The sequence below is a fragment of the Xenia sp. Carnegie-2017 genome, unplaced genomic scaffold (genome assembly GCF_021976095.1).
Source record: "Xenia sp. Carnegie-2017 unplaced genomic scaffold, XeniaSp_v1 HiC_scaffold_20, whole genome shotgun sequence".
NCBI lineage: Eukaryota > Metazoa > Cnidaria > Anthozoa > Malacalcyonacea > Xeniidae > Xenia > Xenia sp. Carnegie-2017.
This window is the reverse complement of record NW_025813483.1, coordinates 11834757-11851033: the sequence shown is the minus strand read 5'-3', so window position 1 is coordinate 11851033 and position 16277 is coordinate 11834757. Positions and strand designations below refer to the sequence as shown.

Genomic DNA, 16277 nt, shown 5'->3' with positions numbered 1-16277 from the left:
AATGTGTATCGCGTTGTTTCCGGTGACAAACAGACATGGATTAGACTTATTGTTATTGCACCTAAATAATTCACCGTGAAAATTGAAACTAATTTTCACGATAGTACTTCGGCTATTTATAGACATTGCTGGACAATATTCAGTACATTAAATAAATTGCCTAATATATAGCAAATACATTGAAAAAGTCAAATTTCATAATTCTCCTAATGATTAATAGCGATACAAAGAATGCCCCATTTCCTGTATTTTGTAATTATTCAAATGTCTCCGGCGTCTAATCCACGTCTTTGTTGACAGTTAAGAAGTTTCAGTCAGAAACGAAGCATTATATGAGAATATTATCATAGATTTTGTTCAGAGCTTCGAGTAGTTTTAAAATGGATATATCGGGGCTTTTTTGGGCTCCTGACTCAGTTCAAGGTTTTCGCCTTGGTAAAGTTATCGACCTTGGAGCGGACACGATTTCTGTTGAACCGCTTGACGATAAAGGAATGGTATGTATTTGTATCATTTTGATTGCTATGACAGTTGATTTTCATAGTATTTGTTTATAAATTTCACTGATGAACTTTTGCAAAATGGTTATAGTGTTATGTACTATAGTTTTCTCTTTCGCTTTTAAGTGTCAAACTTTAATTACACGAGTAACGAGTTTGTATTTTTGAGTGAGTATTTCGTTAATTTTTCTTTTTTTCTTGTTATTCAGGCAATTTGTGCGCCTTACGAACGTGTATTTCCAGCAGAAAAAGATAGCGAAAAAGATGTTGAGGACAATTGTAAGTTTGTAAATGCGCTTTCATCCGGTGTCAAGGTTTCAATAATATTATTTCGACCATCATTTATCTACAAATGTTCGGAAAATATTTCTATTTATAGTTTATGTGTAGAGAATATCTGAGCCATATATATCAAAGTGGGCATTCTGTGGTATTTTCGTTTACGAAACCTTAATTTGGGTGTTTATAAAAGAAATTTCTGACTTGTTTTTGTTATGTGTGGGCGTTGAAAACACTTGACAAAAGCTTTCATTGTCGTGGAAATTGTTTCTATTGATTTGGTTAAGTTAAGCATTGAATTTTCTTATGACACTTTCATTGAACTCTAAAAGAAACTCTATAGTGAGGAATTATTTTTCCTGAATTGTTTAAATCATCCAGAGATGTCCGAACTTTTTTCGAAAAAATGTTATTTTTTTGTGAAATGCTCTAAGTTTTACCAGGGTGTATTGATCTTTTGGAAAGAACTATTTCTCATGCTTGTTTGCATAAGTTAATTTACTAATGGATTATCTCTGTTTTAACTGTTTACTGTTAAAATTTCATCGACAGGTGCTCTCATGTTCCTTAACGAAGCTACACTATTAAATAATCTTAAAATTCGATATAAGAAAGATTTGATATATGTAAGTTGTTGCATGCTCTTTTTTAGCAATAATCTTTTCACCTTGTCTTGATAAAACAATACAGCAACTTCTCATATTTTACAGACATATGTAGCTGATATATTGCTTGCAGTAAACCCTTACCATGAGATAAGAAGATTATATTCCAGCGAAACAATGCAGCAATATCATGGAAAATCCATTGGTGTTCTACCACCTCATGTATTTGCTATTGGTTGGTGTTTATATTACTAAACAAATCTATTGGATACACTTGTAAATGTTATTATTTTTTGTTTTTTAGCTGATAAAGCTTATCGTGACATGAGATCTTTCAAGGAAAGTCAATCAGTCATAGTCAGTGGTATGTAAAAAACTTTTCTAATAACTATAGTATGAATCACAAATGAGCAATTGTGCAATTATAATGATCTGAATTTCATCTTTATAGGTGAATCTGGAGCTGGTAAAACAGAGTCGACCAAGTATATATTAAGGTTAATAAAACAACGTGTCTCAATAATCCTTTACTTGATCTATCTTCCTCAAAGCAGGTTTTTTTGTCTTTAGATATTTAACTGAATCATGGGGAGATGGTCAACATGGTCACATAGAACAGAGGATTGTTGAAGGTTTGCTACAAATATTCCAAAGGTTTTAGAATTGCGAGGAAACATTTTTGTGATGGTCAATTCTCTTTTGTAACTCAGCTAACCCTCTTCTCGAATCATTTGGCAATGCAAAGACGTTGCGGAATATAAACAGCAGTCGTTTTGGAAAATATGTCGAATTACATTTCAACGAGAAGGTGATGGAAGAAAAGCGTGCATAAATTTATGATAAGAAATTGTTAAACAGGATTTCTTTTGCAGCCAAAAGTTGTTGGTGGCTTTATTTCTCACTATCTTCTTGAAAAATCTCGTATTTGCAAGCAAAGTTCTGGAGAAAGAAGCTATCATGTCTTCTACAGATTATGTTGTGGTGCACCGGCTGAACTCAAGACATCCCTTGGCATAACTAAGGCTAAAGACTTTCATGTAAATCTTTTTACAATGATAGTCAACTTGTTATATGTGGCTTTTGTTTTATTTATTTCTTATTTTACAGTATTTGAATCAAGGTTCATATGAAGTGCCAAGCCTAAATGACACGCAAGATTATAAACTAATGACTGAGTCCATGGAAAAAGTTGGTTTTTCGTTGCAAGAGAAAGATAACATCTTTCGTATTGTGGCAGCTGTTATGCATCTTGGAAATATTGCGTTTGAAGAAAAATTGGATGATAAGCAAGGTAGGTTTGCCATAGTGTTGATGTGAATAAGAAAGCTGCGGATAAGGATTATTAGGCATGAAAAGGTGCATATGATGATTACTATGGTTAAAATGATACATGTTAATATTACCATAAGGATAGGAAATAAGGTAAAATTGAGGATTGCTAGGAGTAAAATGGTTCTTAATGTTACTGAGGATAGGAAATATGTATGTTAAGATAATGGCTGCTCAGAGTAAAATGGAACAGATAAAGGTTTCTATGGATACAATACAGATGAGTGTTTACAGACATAAAAAGTTGCACCCAACGTTTACTGGGGATAAGAAAAAAGAGCAAGAACAAATTCACAACACAAATCTTCAAGCTATATGTATTGAATACTGTCATTATAGGTGGCTGTAAAGTGTGCAATAAATGTGACAACTCTGTTCAATTTGTGGCTAAGTTGCTTAAAGTGGATCCTAGTGCATTAAAAATGGCGCTGACCACAAGACTGATGTCTCAAGTGAAGCAATTAGGAGGCCTAAATGCTAGCGCTATAAAGTATGATATTTATGCAATATCGTCCTATTTGGAGTTTCTGAAACTTTTAAATATGTTGTTGTTTCAGGTGCTCGTAATGTTTTCTTTTATATTTTTAGAGTTCCATTAAAGATGGAACAAGCAACAGCAGCCAGGGACGCACTCGCTAAAGCTCTGTATTCTCATCTATTTGATCACATCGTTTCACAAGTCAATCAATGCTTCCCATTTAAATCATCCTCAACTTATATTGGTGTATTGGATATCGCCGGCTTTGGTAATCATCCAATCATTTGAACGCGTCAATTTTAATTTAGCATCCTCTAATTAATAATGCGATCTTCAATTAACGTTTTGATTAACTCTAATACTTAATTTATATTATTGCAGAGTTCTTTGATGTGAACAGCTTTGAGCAGTTTTGTATAAACTATTGCAACGAGAAACTTCAACAGTTCTTCAACGAGCGACTCTTAAAGCAGGTAAATTTATTGAATTTTATGTTAGCGTGTCTCATATGTTCGGAACACGTGTAATTTATTGGTACGAATTATTTGATTTGATACTGTCTTCTTTAGGAACAAGAACTGTATAAGAGAGAAGGACTTAATGTCAAAGAAATTAATTTTATTGATAACCAAGATTGCATCGGTAATGCAGAAGTACTTTGAATATCTTTATGCGTTCTTAAAATTGGTGCCGACTTCAGTTTCCTTTTACGAGTTGTTATATATTGTATGTTATTGTATTTGTAGATTTAATCGAGTCGAAGAATAATGGAATTCTTATTCTTTTGAATGAGGAGAGTAAGTTACCGAAATCCACGTTTCAGCACTTTACAACTGAAGTATTTCACAAGAATAAAGGACATTTTAGATTGGCTGTAAGTGATCAAAGTATACCTCTTTACTGGAGTAATTAACGTTGTACGTATGACTATGTTTGGTGTTTTTCTTTTAGTTGCCTAGAAAATCTCATCTGGTGATTCACAGGAACATCAAGGATGACGAGGGATTCTTAATCCGTCATTTCGCTGGTGCTGTTTGTTATAGTACGGTAAATAATTAGTACCATTTTTGCTTCCTTGGCCTCCAGTTTTTTTCTTTTGTAACCATTGAGTGATGTATAGAAGTGACGTTAGTAAAATACAAACTTTCCTTTTTTCAGTTTTTTGCTATGATTTGACGTTTTTGAAGGTCGCGTGAAAACTTTATTTCATACAACTCACGTGAAAAACCTTTCGTTTGCCACGTTTATGTCTCACGTGAAAACTTTTCATATCAAATTCAGGCAACTCTTGTTAAAGCAGATAGCTTTAGAGACTGCGATTTAGTGTCCGTAGTAGCGGAGGTTTTGTTGAAAATATCCCTGGTTAGGTTTTATAATGTGTTAGCCATTGGTTATAGCACTGTATTGCTAGAGTAGTTTAATTCAACTAGATCATCACACTTTATCTGTGTTATATGATCACCATAAAATATAAAACTGCAATAAAGAACAATGAAGATGTTTGTTGTGGGACAACATGAAGTGTTTAAAGTGCCGTAGCAATGGTGAAATTAGCAAATTTTATAAATTTCGAAGTACTTTCATTTGGAGATTTACAAAGTGTCCTTTATAATTGCAGAAAGTTCCGTAGGCAAGCGTTGAGTGTACGTTGACTGCTACAACAAAGATACTTTGTACTTTTATGTAATATGTAGCAAATTAATGACTAAATTACAGCAAAAACATTTCATTAATCTTTATATCTTCTCCTACGTTAACCATAACCCACTTCTACCTAACGTTTCCGGAATTTCTTTTAGTGTGAATTCATAGCCAAGAACAATGATGCACTTCATGGTGATTTAGAAAATGTTCTCCAAAAGAGTCAAGATGCTTTCCTTATAAGTTTATTCCCCAAAACAAGAAACTGACAATTTTCTTTCACCTACTAAAAAGAAACTTGCTTTTGACAGCATCGGTAGCAAATTCAAGGTAATATCTTTTCGAAACGGGAGGATGTTTTTAATCAAAGGTCCATGTTCATATGAATATTCATACTGACATTTCTCTTGTCTTACAATGTTTTTAGAATCAATTGAACCAATTGATGGAGAAGTTGAGGAATACGGTAAAATTGTGGCTTTAAAATATACTGGGCTTGTGCACGTATATTTTTAGCGGATGTCAATACCTATCCTTGAGTCTCTCTAAAACTGTGCCTAGTTGTTTCTTAGGCTGTATCAAAGTGTCTCTAGAACTGTACCTAGGTGTCTCTAAAACCCTACCTACGTGTCTCTAGAATTGTACCTAGCTGTCTCTAAGACCCTGCCCAGGTGTCTCTAAAATTGTACCTAGGTGTCTCTAAGACTGTACCTACTTGTATTTTCAAGGCTATACCTAATAGTATCTTTAAGGCTGTGTGTCTTTAGGACGGTAGCTACCTAAGTGTCTCCAAGATTGTACCTAAATGTCTCTGTTTGTACCCAAGCAAATCTAAGGCTGTACCTAGTACTATCTTTAAGGCTGTGTGTCTTTAGGACGATAGCTATCTAAGTGTCTCCAAGAATGTACCTAAATGTTTGTACCCAGGCAAATCTAAGGATGTACCCATACGTATTAAAGACTGTACCTAGATATCATTTTGTGATTGCTTTGTAACGTCGTTGCGATACATGTTGGCAGCTATTGTCACCTATCAACCTTAGTGATACGTCCTAGTCATCTTAGCTTAATGATTTTATTAAATTTAGGGCGCGAACTTCATTCGCTGTGTTAAACCGAATAGTTCCATGCAGTCGAAGAGTTTCGAAGGTGGATCTATATTAAGTCAACTGGAATGTGCCGGCATGGTATCGGTGTTACGTCTTATGCAGGAAGGTTTTCCATCAAGGACGTCTTTCAGCGATCTTTACAAAATGTGCGTCGTTTTCTTTTTCTTTTTGGTCTTTTAATAACGAGGTGTTGTCTTGTGTATTTTAGTCAGTTTATCACACTGATTCGAATGAATGAATGAATGAACGAACGAATGAATGAATGAATGGACGGACGGACGGACCGACCGACCGACAAACGAACGAATGAATATCTTTCATTTTGATTGTTGGCTTCGGAAGTTTATTTCGACAAGAGGCGTGTGTGGGAGAATGAAATGTTTGTGTGGGAGAATGAAATGTTTGTGATAAAAACTAACTCAAAGAAATGCACAGAAATGAAATATTTAATTCTATACAAAGTTGTTGAATCGTATGTTGTGTAATTTATGTTGACCATTTCCACCAGGATACCGACGCGTTGAAAGATTGCATTTTTAATTAATAAACTTTATTAATTATTTCTTTAGGTATGGAAGTTATCTTCCTCAAAAATTGGCAAAGCTCGATCCACGTACATTTTGTCAGGTTATTCAATTTATTTTAACGTCTTTTGAATCACTTGGTCCGTAGTCCGTACTTTGATGTACTCGTTTGAATAATAAAAGGATTAGGTCTTGATGAAATGTTATCTAACGATGATAATTATTTCATGATTAAGTTTTTTGTTTGAAAAATTTCTTAAAGCACACTTCTGTAACATTGGGTGTTTATCAACAAAGATTTCCTTATTTTATAGGCGTTGTTTAGGGCCGTTGGTATGGATCCTGAAGAATTCAAATTCGGAATGACAAAAGTTTTTTTTCGTCCGGGAAAGGTTAGACAATGATTATGGATATTTAATTATTAAGCACGGAGGATGGGATATATCTTTTACTCAACCATATGACTTGATACTTGTGTAGTTTGCTGAGTTTGACCAGATTATGCAATCAGATCCGGAAAATTTAAAAGCGTTGGTTGCAAAGGTTGCTCGATGGATCATTGTGAACCGTTGGAAAAAGGCCATTTGGTGTGCAATATCCGTACAGAAATGTAAGAACTGATAACGTTAATGGACATTTTATCGTAGAATATACAATTATGGTTTTATATATATATATATCGTCTTAACAATATATTGGTACATAAAGATGTCTTTCTTATAAAATTTAAAATTTTAAAGTTATGGATTTTCTTTTGCAGTGGCTAACAAAATCAAGTTTAGAGCCCAGGCTTGTATTACCATTCAGAAGTCTGTGAAAATGTTTCTTTCTTGGAGACGCCATCGACCGAGGTAACAAACATCATCATATAAATCGACGTAGTCAGATGTCGCTTGACGTTTGCGGATTTAGCATGATGCTAGATCGTATTGGATTAACGAAGACCTGTAAAATAGTTGTGAAATATGCACGATATAATATCGACAAGGATTTCGAAAAAAGATTGAGAAAAAGTTTATGTTTTAAGAACCAAATAATTCGAGAAAAGTTTATGTTTTAAGAACCAAATAATTCGAGAAAAGTTTATGTTTTAGTTACCAAATAATTCTGAGAGGAAAATATGATGTTCTGGATGGGCAAGATGACTTTCAGGATCAAATATATCAATCCAAGTATATCATTTGACTTAGCCATGTTATAATTTTTTTCAAGGTACCAAGGTATCATTGCCATAAAAAGATTACATTCGCAACTGGAGATAATGAACTCGATTGGTAAATAATCACTTTGTTTGTTTTTAATGAAGTGTAACATCTGTTACGCGTGAGGTGAAGCGGAAATGAAAGGAGATGGAGTGAAGTATCTGACAGTAAGATAGAGAGGAGTATAGTGGTATAAGCGGGGTAATGGGACGCATGAGTTAGGTGTATCTTAGTTTTGACTAATTTTGGCTTGCTTAAATGTTGTTTCAAGATTATTTTTCTTGGCAGTTTCCGTGCTTAAGACTGACAAGAACAGTTTAACTAAACAGATCACTGCCATTGAAGCAGAAATTGCTGCAGCTATTCAGAAGATTAAGGTGACACTGAAATTTTCTGTCATTATATGCTGGTGGAAGTCTCGCGTATACTTCATATAGTGTTAGTGACACTATTTTTTCATCTTGTATAGTCGACGATGTTGAGACGTGAACAAATTGTCCAACTGTATCGAAGTTTGGAAGTGAAAGTGAATGCTCAGTTGGTGCAGCTGCAAAAACAAAAAGAACTGGAAAAGAAGAGAGAGGAAGAAGAGAAACTAAGAAAAATTCAAGAGCAAATGTTGTTCGAAAAAAAGCGAAGAGAAGAAGAAGAAAGACGAAAGAAAGAATTGGAGGAAGAGGCCAGAATGTAAGGATGCAACATAAATAGCCTTGGATGTATTGGGTAATATGGAGATAATAAGAGTTTGAAAATGATCACACGTATCCTCAAAGTTATTACAGTTCTATTTCTCGTCATTTATGACAATTTTACGATGTGTTTATAGTAAAGCGGAAATGGAGGTTGAGCGAAGGAAAGCTGAAGAGGAGGAGCGAAAACGAAAAGAAATCGAGAAAGCTAAAGAGGTTTGTGTCCTTTTCCGTTATCTTTTAATGACATCACCTTTTAATGACATCACCTTTATAATGACGTCACATTTATATTAAACAAGTATCTTATACGTATATTGGTATTCCTTTAGAAAGAAAGAGAGGAACAGCGTCGTAAGGAAGAAGCAGCGGAAAAGGCTAGGTACGTCTTGTCTGGAGTCAGACTTCTTATTGTTATTTTGTCTTATTTGCGGTCCAACCCATTTTAGACAAGCAGCATTGGAACAAGAACGACTGGATCACGAATTAGCTTTACGATTAGCGAAGGTTGGTTTGACTTTCCATTGTTTAGACTTGAATTATTGATATGAGAGCGGTCTTTTAGACAATCTTGAATTTTTTTTAGGAATCCAATTCAAATGTTGAGCCAATAGAACAACCTAAAGCAGTAAACAAGTATGAATTGTGAATTCATTTATGTTTAATATTCATGTTGCATGCTTCATGCAATTACTTTGTTTTTAAAAGAAACGCGAAGGACAAGAAATACGATCTTAGCAAATGGAAATACGCCGAGCTTAGAGATACTATTAATACTTCATGTGGTACGTAGTAAGTCGTTTTGAATTCTCCCAGTTCAATGTCACAATGAGATCCACAACTTAGTTGTTTAGAAATGAATGATGGACCGGAAGTTTCCTTTTTGTGTGTCCTGTTGAGCTACTGAACCACATGATAAAAGCCAGTTACCTTACTGCTTATTTTTTTAGATGTTGAATTGCTTGCTGCTTGCAAGAAAGAATTCCATCGACGACTAAAGGTTTACCATGAATGGAAAAACAAAAATAAGGCATCGAAAGCAAGTGGACAAGAAGGCGACAACACTCAACGAGCTCCTCAACAAGTTTTAGAAGAAGGTACTGTGTTCAATCGTTGTTGTTTTTGAGGGGATTGGTTTTCATAACAAGGTATTGAACTGTGGTGAATATTTTTAAGCAAAATATATAGAATTCTGGAGTACCCAAACAACTTGTTCAACAAAGATTAATGTACAGATGATATTCAACTTTTTTTATATTATTAGCCATTCTAAACCGTTTGATTTTTACGTGTAGCTGCATCGAATCAACTTCAAGCCAACAAACCAGTCACCAGACTCCCACCAAGAAGACCACAACGATATTTCCGCGTGCCGTTTGTCAAGCCTGGTGACGAGTATCGTGAGAGCGACTTCAAGAAACGTGGCTTCTGGTTCGCTCATTTTGATGGGCAGTGGATAGCCCGTCAACTTGAGATGCATCCAAATGGCGTAAACGTTGTCTTAGTTGCGGGAACCGATGATCTTGATATGTGCGAACTAAGTTTGGATGAAACAGGTCTGACGCGAAAGCGTGGTGCAGAAATAACGAAAAGGGAATTTGAATATCACTGGCAGAAATGTGGAGGAAGAACCGACGCTTACAAAGCACCTAAGTTTGAGTGATAGAAAACAGTAGAACCATTTGAGGAAACATCTATCGTGTTAGTTAGATTGAGATTTATGGTAGTTAATATTGTTTCCTTTCATTGGTAGAAAGCAAAATTGAATTTCTATGAAAAGAAGCGCACGCACCCCCAAAAACAGGGGAGCTCTACGGTCTGGGACCGACTTTTGTAGTGTTTTTATTTCATAGAGAAAGTTTTAGCCGGACCAACTTTTTTCGTCCTTTATCAGATAATGAATTGAGTATTTTTACATATTAGACAAAAGCTGGTGGGTCACCCTTCCCTGATGTGCGCTCCTGTCTATGTTATGGTAAAATTTTCTACGAAATTTTATTTCATAGCTTTTTTTAAAGTAACTTAGATTAATGCATGTATTTATTGATATTTCGATGTATTTATAATGCTTAGATAGGTCAAAATAATATTTTTTTAATCCATTGAGTGTTCAATTCTAATGATAAATGTGAAATTGTCTATTGTGAAAACAACGATATTCATCAAACATTGTACGCGTGCTCTAGCACGTGCTCATGCAGACCGTCTGGCGTGATCATGGGCATGATGTCGATTTTTCAATCGTGACTTCTCGAGACGTGCAATTTATCACGTTTTTAAAAATGCATCTTATCTTCCAACATGATATTTCTTTTTACTGTACGTATTGCAACCAGTGACTGCTATCAACGATGTGGTAAAACATGCGAATCAACTTCGAAAATTAATGACCCTTTGGGGAAACAACATTCCCTTGACCTTAAAATTTGATCTTATGTAATTAATATGGGGTAAAAGTTACCGATAGTAATGGTTATCATGTTACGAAATTAATTACTTTTACAAAACTGATTTCAGACAGTTCATCTGAATCCCTGCAACCTTTTGTATTTCGTGCAAGGCAAAATGATAAGTTTTGCTACTCGTGATTTTCTTATTTTTTTGTCTGTCTGTCCGCTGTCTGATGCAATGGTTTTCCCAAATCCGGAAATGAAGCAAGCATGACACCACTATATTCTAATTTGATTGGCTGCTTTTGTTGTACATAAATTCTGATTGGCTGAAAGTGTTGGCTACTATTGTTAAAGCAATTGAAAATTTTCAGAAGTCAGATTTCCTGTGTAGAGTAATGAGCCTAATGGCGCTTTGCATTCATTCTGAGTGAAATGCGCTCTACAATTCGTTATATAACCTAAACTGGATGCTGTTTTTGGAGGGAAAAATGTATCAGAGAACTGTGGAGTACATTAAAGAAGTAGACCCTCTTCGTTTGGTTTTGCCTGGCATTCGCTCAAGGGATTCAGCACGTCGTAAACACAGTATTGAGCTCGTTTGTCAAAGAGCAAACGAGCTTGCGAGGGACAGAAAATCTGAAATTTTAAAAAGTCATCTTCCTGTTATCTTACAACTGGCGACAGTTTGTCCATTTGAGGATGTTCGTAAGGAGTTTACCAGACTTTTGGAAGAGCTAAAGGTCTGGAGAATGTAAAATCGTGAAATGCAAAATGTCTGTTTGAATTATGTTTGACAAATATTCATATTGAGAGAATGAAAATAACAACAGCGAATTTCATTTGTTTAGAAATGTGGTGAAAAGGTTCCTCGTAGGGTTTATGGAGGACCATCGTCTTTTATTCCTACAAAACAGGTAGGCAAATAACATGACAGGATACTGTTCTACGAAGGAAGGCCGTCAAAATAGTAAAAAAAAGTATGACAATTGCAGCTGTTTTGCATAACCACTTCGACTTATTTCTTCACTCTGATGAACATATTTCCTGTGGAGATTCTAGAAAATCATCAACATTTATAGAGAGTGAAATATTGAGCAAAAAACAAGTTAACAAAGTCTTAAAATTGTTGAGCAATAACAAATTGCTTAGTGTATTTAGCACGCAAAAACGTGTTCAATTATTAAGTTCAGGGAAAACTCGTTATTTATTAAAAACATTGCATTTATGTTGGACATACGATGCCCAAAAGCTACTTAACTTTTTATAAATACCAGCATGAAATTCAAAACGTTATTCGAAGTATCATAGTAGTGTCGTTTGTGTTAATTGTTTTTGTATTTCGATTTTAGTATGTTTTTGTGGGGGGTTTTAGAATTTTATTGAAAATTTAGCTCTAGGAATCATTTCTCTTAGACGTTAATTATGGGTGGTGTAGACAAAGAATTATTACAAAGCAATTTAATGGTTGAACTAGAATTTGTTATGTTTGTGTAATGTGGTTTTCCTCAAATAGTGATAGAATGGAATTGGTGTAAATTTGTGATGAAATTGTTTGGCTTGCCATGTCTCGCTGATGTGTCTTCTATTGTAAAGGCTAGCCCCTTAAAGCATGCAAATGTCTTTAATCCTTTAAGGCCTCTTTGCTTGCATTATGCATCAAATGTCTGAGCATTTTGTCAATATGAACTTAGTTTATTGATTAAAACAATCATAAGACTGATTAATTAGGACTTATAGATATGGCACATGGCCTTTATGTGTCCTCTAGGATTGATCTAATTCTTTTGACTTTCAGGTAACTCCATTGAATGGAAATAAGGAGGACACTGACAGTCTATTGACTGAATCATTTCTCGCAAGTGGTCGTCTCACTCATGTTCATTGGCTTATGGCATATCATCCTCAGTACTTGGAGTGTTTTTTGAATACACATTTCTATCTAATGCGACAGGAGGGACCTTTACTGTTTAATTGGCGATGTTATATTGCTATAATGGTAAGATCTGTATGATTATTCAATTTTATTTCTGTTTTCAAATAGCTAATCGACAAAATTTAATGGTTATTTTCAATAGGCAGCAAGTCGACATCGTTGTTGTTACTTGGTATGTATAAATTATGTGCTTATTTAAATATAACAAGTTTCCACATGTTTTTTGTCAGGTGTGGAATCAATTAACATTTATAAATAATGAGTTGTGTGTGAAATTTTTATTAGTTTTTGTGATATTCAAAATTGTTTTCAATTTTGTTGTTTAAGGTGAGGCTTTATGAGTCAGAATTTTTGAAAAACAAAGGAGATCCAAGCTGGTTAAATGGCCTTGATCAGATTCCTAAGAAACTCTATAACCTGCATACAATCAACAAGATTCTTGCTCATCAACCATGGTTGGTGAGTTTTGAAAATATGAAGGTAAAAATTTACAAAAAAAAAACCTGAACTTTTGCTTCATACTTGTCTTAAATTGATATGAGATAGACAATAGTATTATACTCTGAATGAGGATAGTACTCCCCCCAGCTTTAATTTGAAGGATTTTCTGGCTCCAGGGTGTGAGTTAAGCTGGGAAAATGCATCGCAATTTTCGTAACTAAATGCTTGAGCTCCCCACCTTCAAATAAAAATCAGATTTGACAAAGTAGAATGTTTGTAGTTGACAAATGTGTATAAAAGCATAAAATCTAGTCAAAAATGAGTTTTTCAAGATTTATCTTTCGTGAATATAAATGCTTCTCCAAAACTTCATGTATGTTTTAAGTGAATTTGCAATTAATTTGTAAATCTATTTGCTTTGCCATAAACGCTTTTATCACAACAAAAAGCGAAAAAAATTTCTAACACAAAATCACAGAAAAATTATCCAGCCCAACAGTGTCCAGCAAGTAGATCGAAATAGGAAGTTAATGTGAAAATAATGAAAGTAAAATTATAATGTGTTAGAAATAAAAGATTTTAAAAACTTATTTTTATGAATTAAATTTATCTAGCTTTGTGTGCCACATTTTACTGTATTTAGTGCATATTGCAGTTCATGAAAAGTGTAATGCATTTTGCGAATTGCGACATGTAAATTTGCCCCCTGGATCCTGTGTATAATGGGAATACATCCATATTTCTTTTAAAAATATATAAATAGATCAATAGGATGGTCTTATCAAGAATATATACTTGAAATAGTGATATGTTATTAAGTTTTATAAGTTGTATTATTGCTAGTAGAGTTGATTCATGTAAGCTCATCAAAATATTTAGGAACTGCGAGAAGGCGAAGACAGTTGGTCATTGTCAGAGTTGGTTCAGGCCATAACAATCTTGATTCACTTTCATTGTTTGTCAAGTTTTGTATTTGGATGTGGTCTTACCCCAGAGGTAGACCTCGAGGGTGGACACACATTCCGCCCCCCTTCGCTGACATCAGAACACAGTGAAGATGGTGTATCAACAACTTTAGATGAAGGTCGATCAGCAGCTGGAAAAGAATTTGTGGCTTTAATGAATGCTGTCACACAAAAACATAAAAATCAAGATAAAGTTAATGTTGAAAAAACACTTGAAGAGTTTGAAAGCATTGCTTCAGATGAAGGTTAGTAATAGTTTCTCATAACCATTCTCATGTTCATGTAATGACTTAATATACTATGCATTTTGAAAAAGTATCTATGACAGAAACTCTTGTATCTTAATTTACTCTTTGCTAGTGATTTATATGAAATATACATGTGTTTATTATTGATTTTTTAGTGTTTAGCATGAGTTATTCAGATGATTCTTGTGCTATTCCCGAGGACACCTTTGCACGTTACATCAAGGATCCCACATTCAGATACAAGAACTTTGCTGATAGAATAGATCGTCACCAATATCTCAATATAAATGAATACTCATGGGAAGGATATGGCTTCTCGTTGGTTGATCGATTCTATCCTGAGATGGGGCAGTTATTGGATGACAAATTAAGAGTTTGTGAAAGTCTCACATATAACACGTATGTTGATGAATTCATTTTTATAAAATGGATAAAAAAAAGATTAATTGCCATTTTGTATATGTGCTTTATAGATGTGGTTTCGATTCAGAAACAGCTGATACTCGAACATTTCGCCAAGCAACATGGAACTATATTCATGTTCTCTTTGGTGTCTACCATGATGATTATAGATATGATGAGGTATTGAAATACTTTAGCAATTGTTGGTAATAGATTTAATGATGGAATTGTTGATTGGTCATTCATCTAGTTAATGAAAGGACCAGCAGCAAAGCCAACCCATTTTTTACCCCAACATTGCTAATATTTTCTTGCTCATTCATTGGAAAAGCAATAAGTGTAATTATTTTTTAAGAAATTACTGATGATTTTGCTGAAAAATTTGCATTGAAAAATTTGCATTGAAATTTTGCATTGCAATGTTTGCATTGGTTTTGCTACTAAATAGGATTATAGTAGGTTTCATGGTAGGTCATTGGTACATTTGGCTATGATAGACTTCATGGTAGGTCATTGGTACGTTTGGCTATGGTAGACTTCATGGTAGGTCATTGGTACATTTGTTTATGGTAGACTTCATGGTAGGTCATTGCAACAGATGATGATAGGACTTTGATAGATATGATAGGGTGTTGGTACAATTGATGGTAGAAGTACTTGTTATAAAGTTTATAGTGGGTCAGTGATATATTTGATGGTAGGTTTATGGTAAACCTAATGGTAGAACTTATCATACAACAAGTATTGTACAATTTGTGCATTATTAGCTAACTTAAATTTTTTTAAAGGTAAACAGTTTGATGGATCGCGACTACAAATCTTACATCAAAAAGGTATATTAATCAAACATTATAAGTAAACTGATTGAAGTAAACTTATTGAAAAAAAGCTCAATGCATTTAAAGATTGTTGTTTTTAAACTTATTTGGGAAAGTGTACCTGTCAGTCAACACCACTCCAGCCATGTTTTAGGAACATATTTGATTATGTATTGATGTTGTATAAATAGGTTGTATGTTATCCTGAGAGGACGACACAAGAAGATTATCTCAACTTTATACAATCTTTGACCCATTCAGAGAAGGTAGAATGAAACAACACCTGTTAGTATCTAAACATGTGTTATCAAATGTGCTCATCATCTGTTTGTGTTGTATTCTATTTTTGAGTATGCTTTGAGTTTGATATATTTTTTCTAATAGAAAAGCAATCAAACAGTTGACATATGTTTTGTCATTATTGAATGCATCTCTTTATTCAATTCAAATTTGCTGTCCTTTAAAATTCTTTGTGTTTTTAGGTGCACATCAATTTGATTGCATTCGAAGCAAGAATGCAAGCAGAACTATTGTATGCACTTCGAGCCATCATGAGATGATCGTGTTATTGTAAATAAATCTATAAATGTAAAGTGGATTGTTATAGTATGTGTCAGAGGAAAGAAAAATATGAATATATACATAGTGCTTTTCATTTCATCATCATGTAGGAAATACTTCTGTGTGTTCCAAGAAAATTGTCAATTATGCATTTTATTAT

At 34.1% G+C, this 16277-nt stretch overlaps 2 protein-coding genes across 2 annotated transcripts; both read left to right on the top strand.

The window, feature by feature from the left end:
• Positions 1-206: 206 nt before the first annotated feature.
• LOC124440913 (unconventional myosin-VI-like) lies at positions 207-10458 on the top strand. Its single transcript, XM_046991337.1, is given in 34 exon segments — positions 207-497; positions 710-779; positions 1332-1405; positions 1490-1619; positions 1689-1748; positions 1836-1881; positions 1955-2016; positions 2095-2192; positions 2257-2421; positions 2492-2675; positions 3053-3203; positions 3302-3459; positions 3573-3664; positions 3761-3833; positions 3938-4065; positions 4143-4238; positions 4991-5086; positions 5088-5162; positions 5260-5298; positions 5921-6087; positions 6511-6568; positions 6780-6857; positions 6946-7075; positions 7226-7316; positions 7678-7739; positions 7956-8044; positions 8137-8354; positions 8494-8572; positions 8689-8738; positions 8806-8863; positions 8943-8992; positions 9065-9141; positions 9307-9453; positions 9652-10458. Coding segments are annotated over 34 exon segments (3636 nt in total). The 5' UTR covers positions 207-380; the 3' UTR covers positions 10020-10458.
• A 653-nt stretch (positions 10459-11111) lies between these two features.
• LOC124440915 (sestrin-1-like) lies at positions 11112-16268 on the top strand. The gene is made up of 11 exons (XM_046991339.1): positions 11112-11489; positions 11598-11663; positions 12545-12745; positions 12825-12854; positions 13010-13162; positions 14003-14333; positions 14492-14735; positions 14810-14918; positions 15527-15571; positions 15748-15822; positions 16039-16268. Exons 1-11 carry the CDS (start codon positions 11217-11219, stop codon positions 16114-16116), a joined length of 1605 nt encoding a protein of 534 aa, XP_046847295.1. The 5' UTR covers positions 11112-11216; the 3' UTR covers positions 16117-16268.
• Positions 16269-16277: the final 9 nt, after the last annotated feature.

What these genes read in the sequence shown, in the direction of transcription:
- LOC124440915 (XM_046991339.1), top strand. Translation starts at nt 11,217, where the DNA reads ATGCTGTTTTTGGAGGGAAAAATGTATCAGAGAACTGTGGAGTACATT. An exon ending in TGAGTTTTGAAAATATGAAG is followed by an intron (nt 13,163 to 14,002) that starts GTAAAAATTTAC and finishes CAAAATATTTAG; the next exon opens with GAACTGCGAGAAGGCGAAGA. An exon ending in AAGCATTGCTTCAGATGAAG is followed by an intron (nt 14,334 to 14,491) that starts GTTAGTAATAGT and finishes TTGATTTTTTAG; the next exon opens with TGTTTAGCATGAGTTATTCA.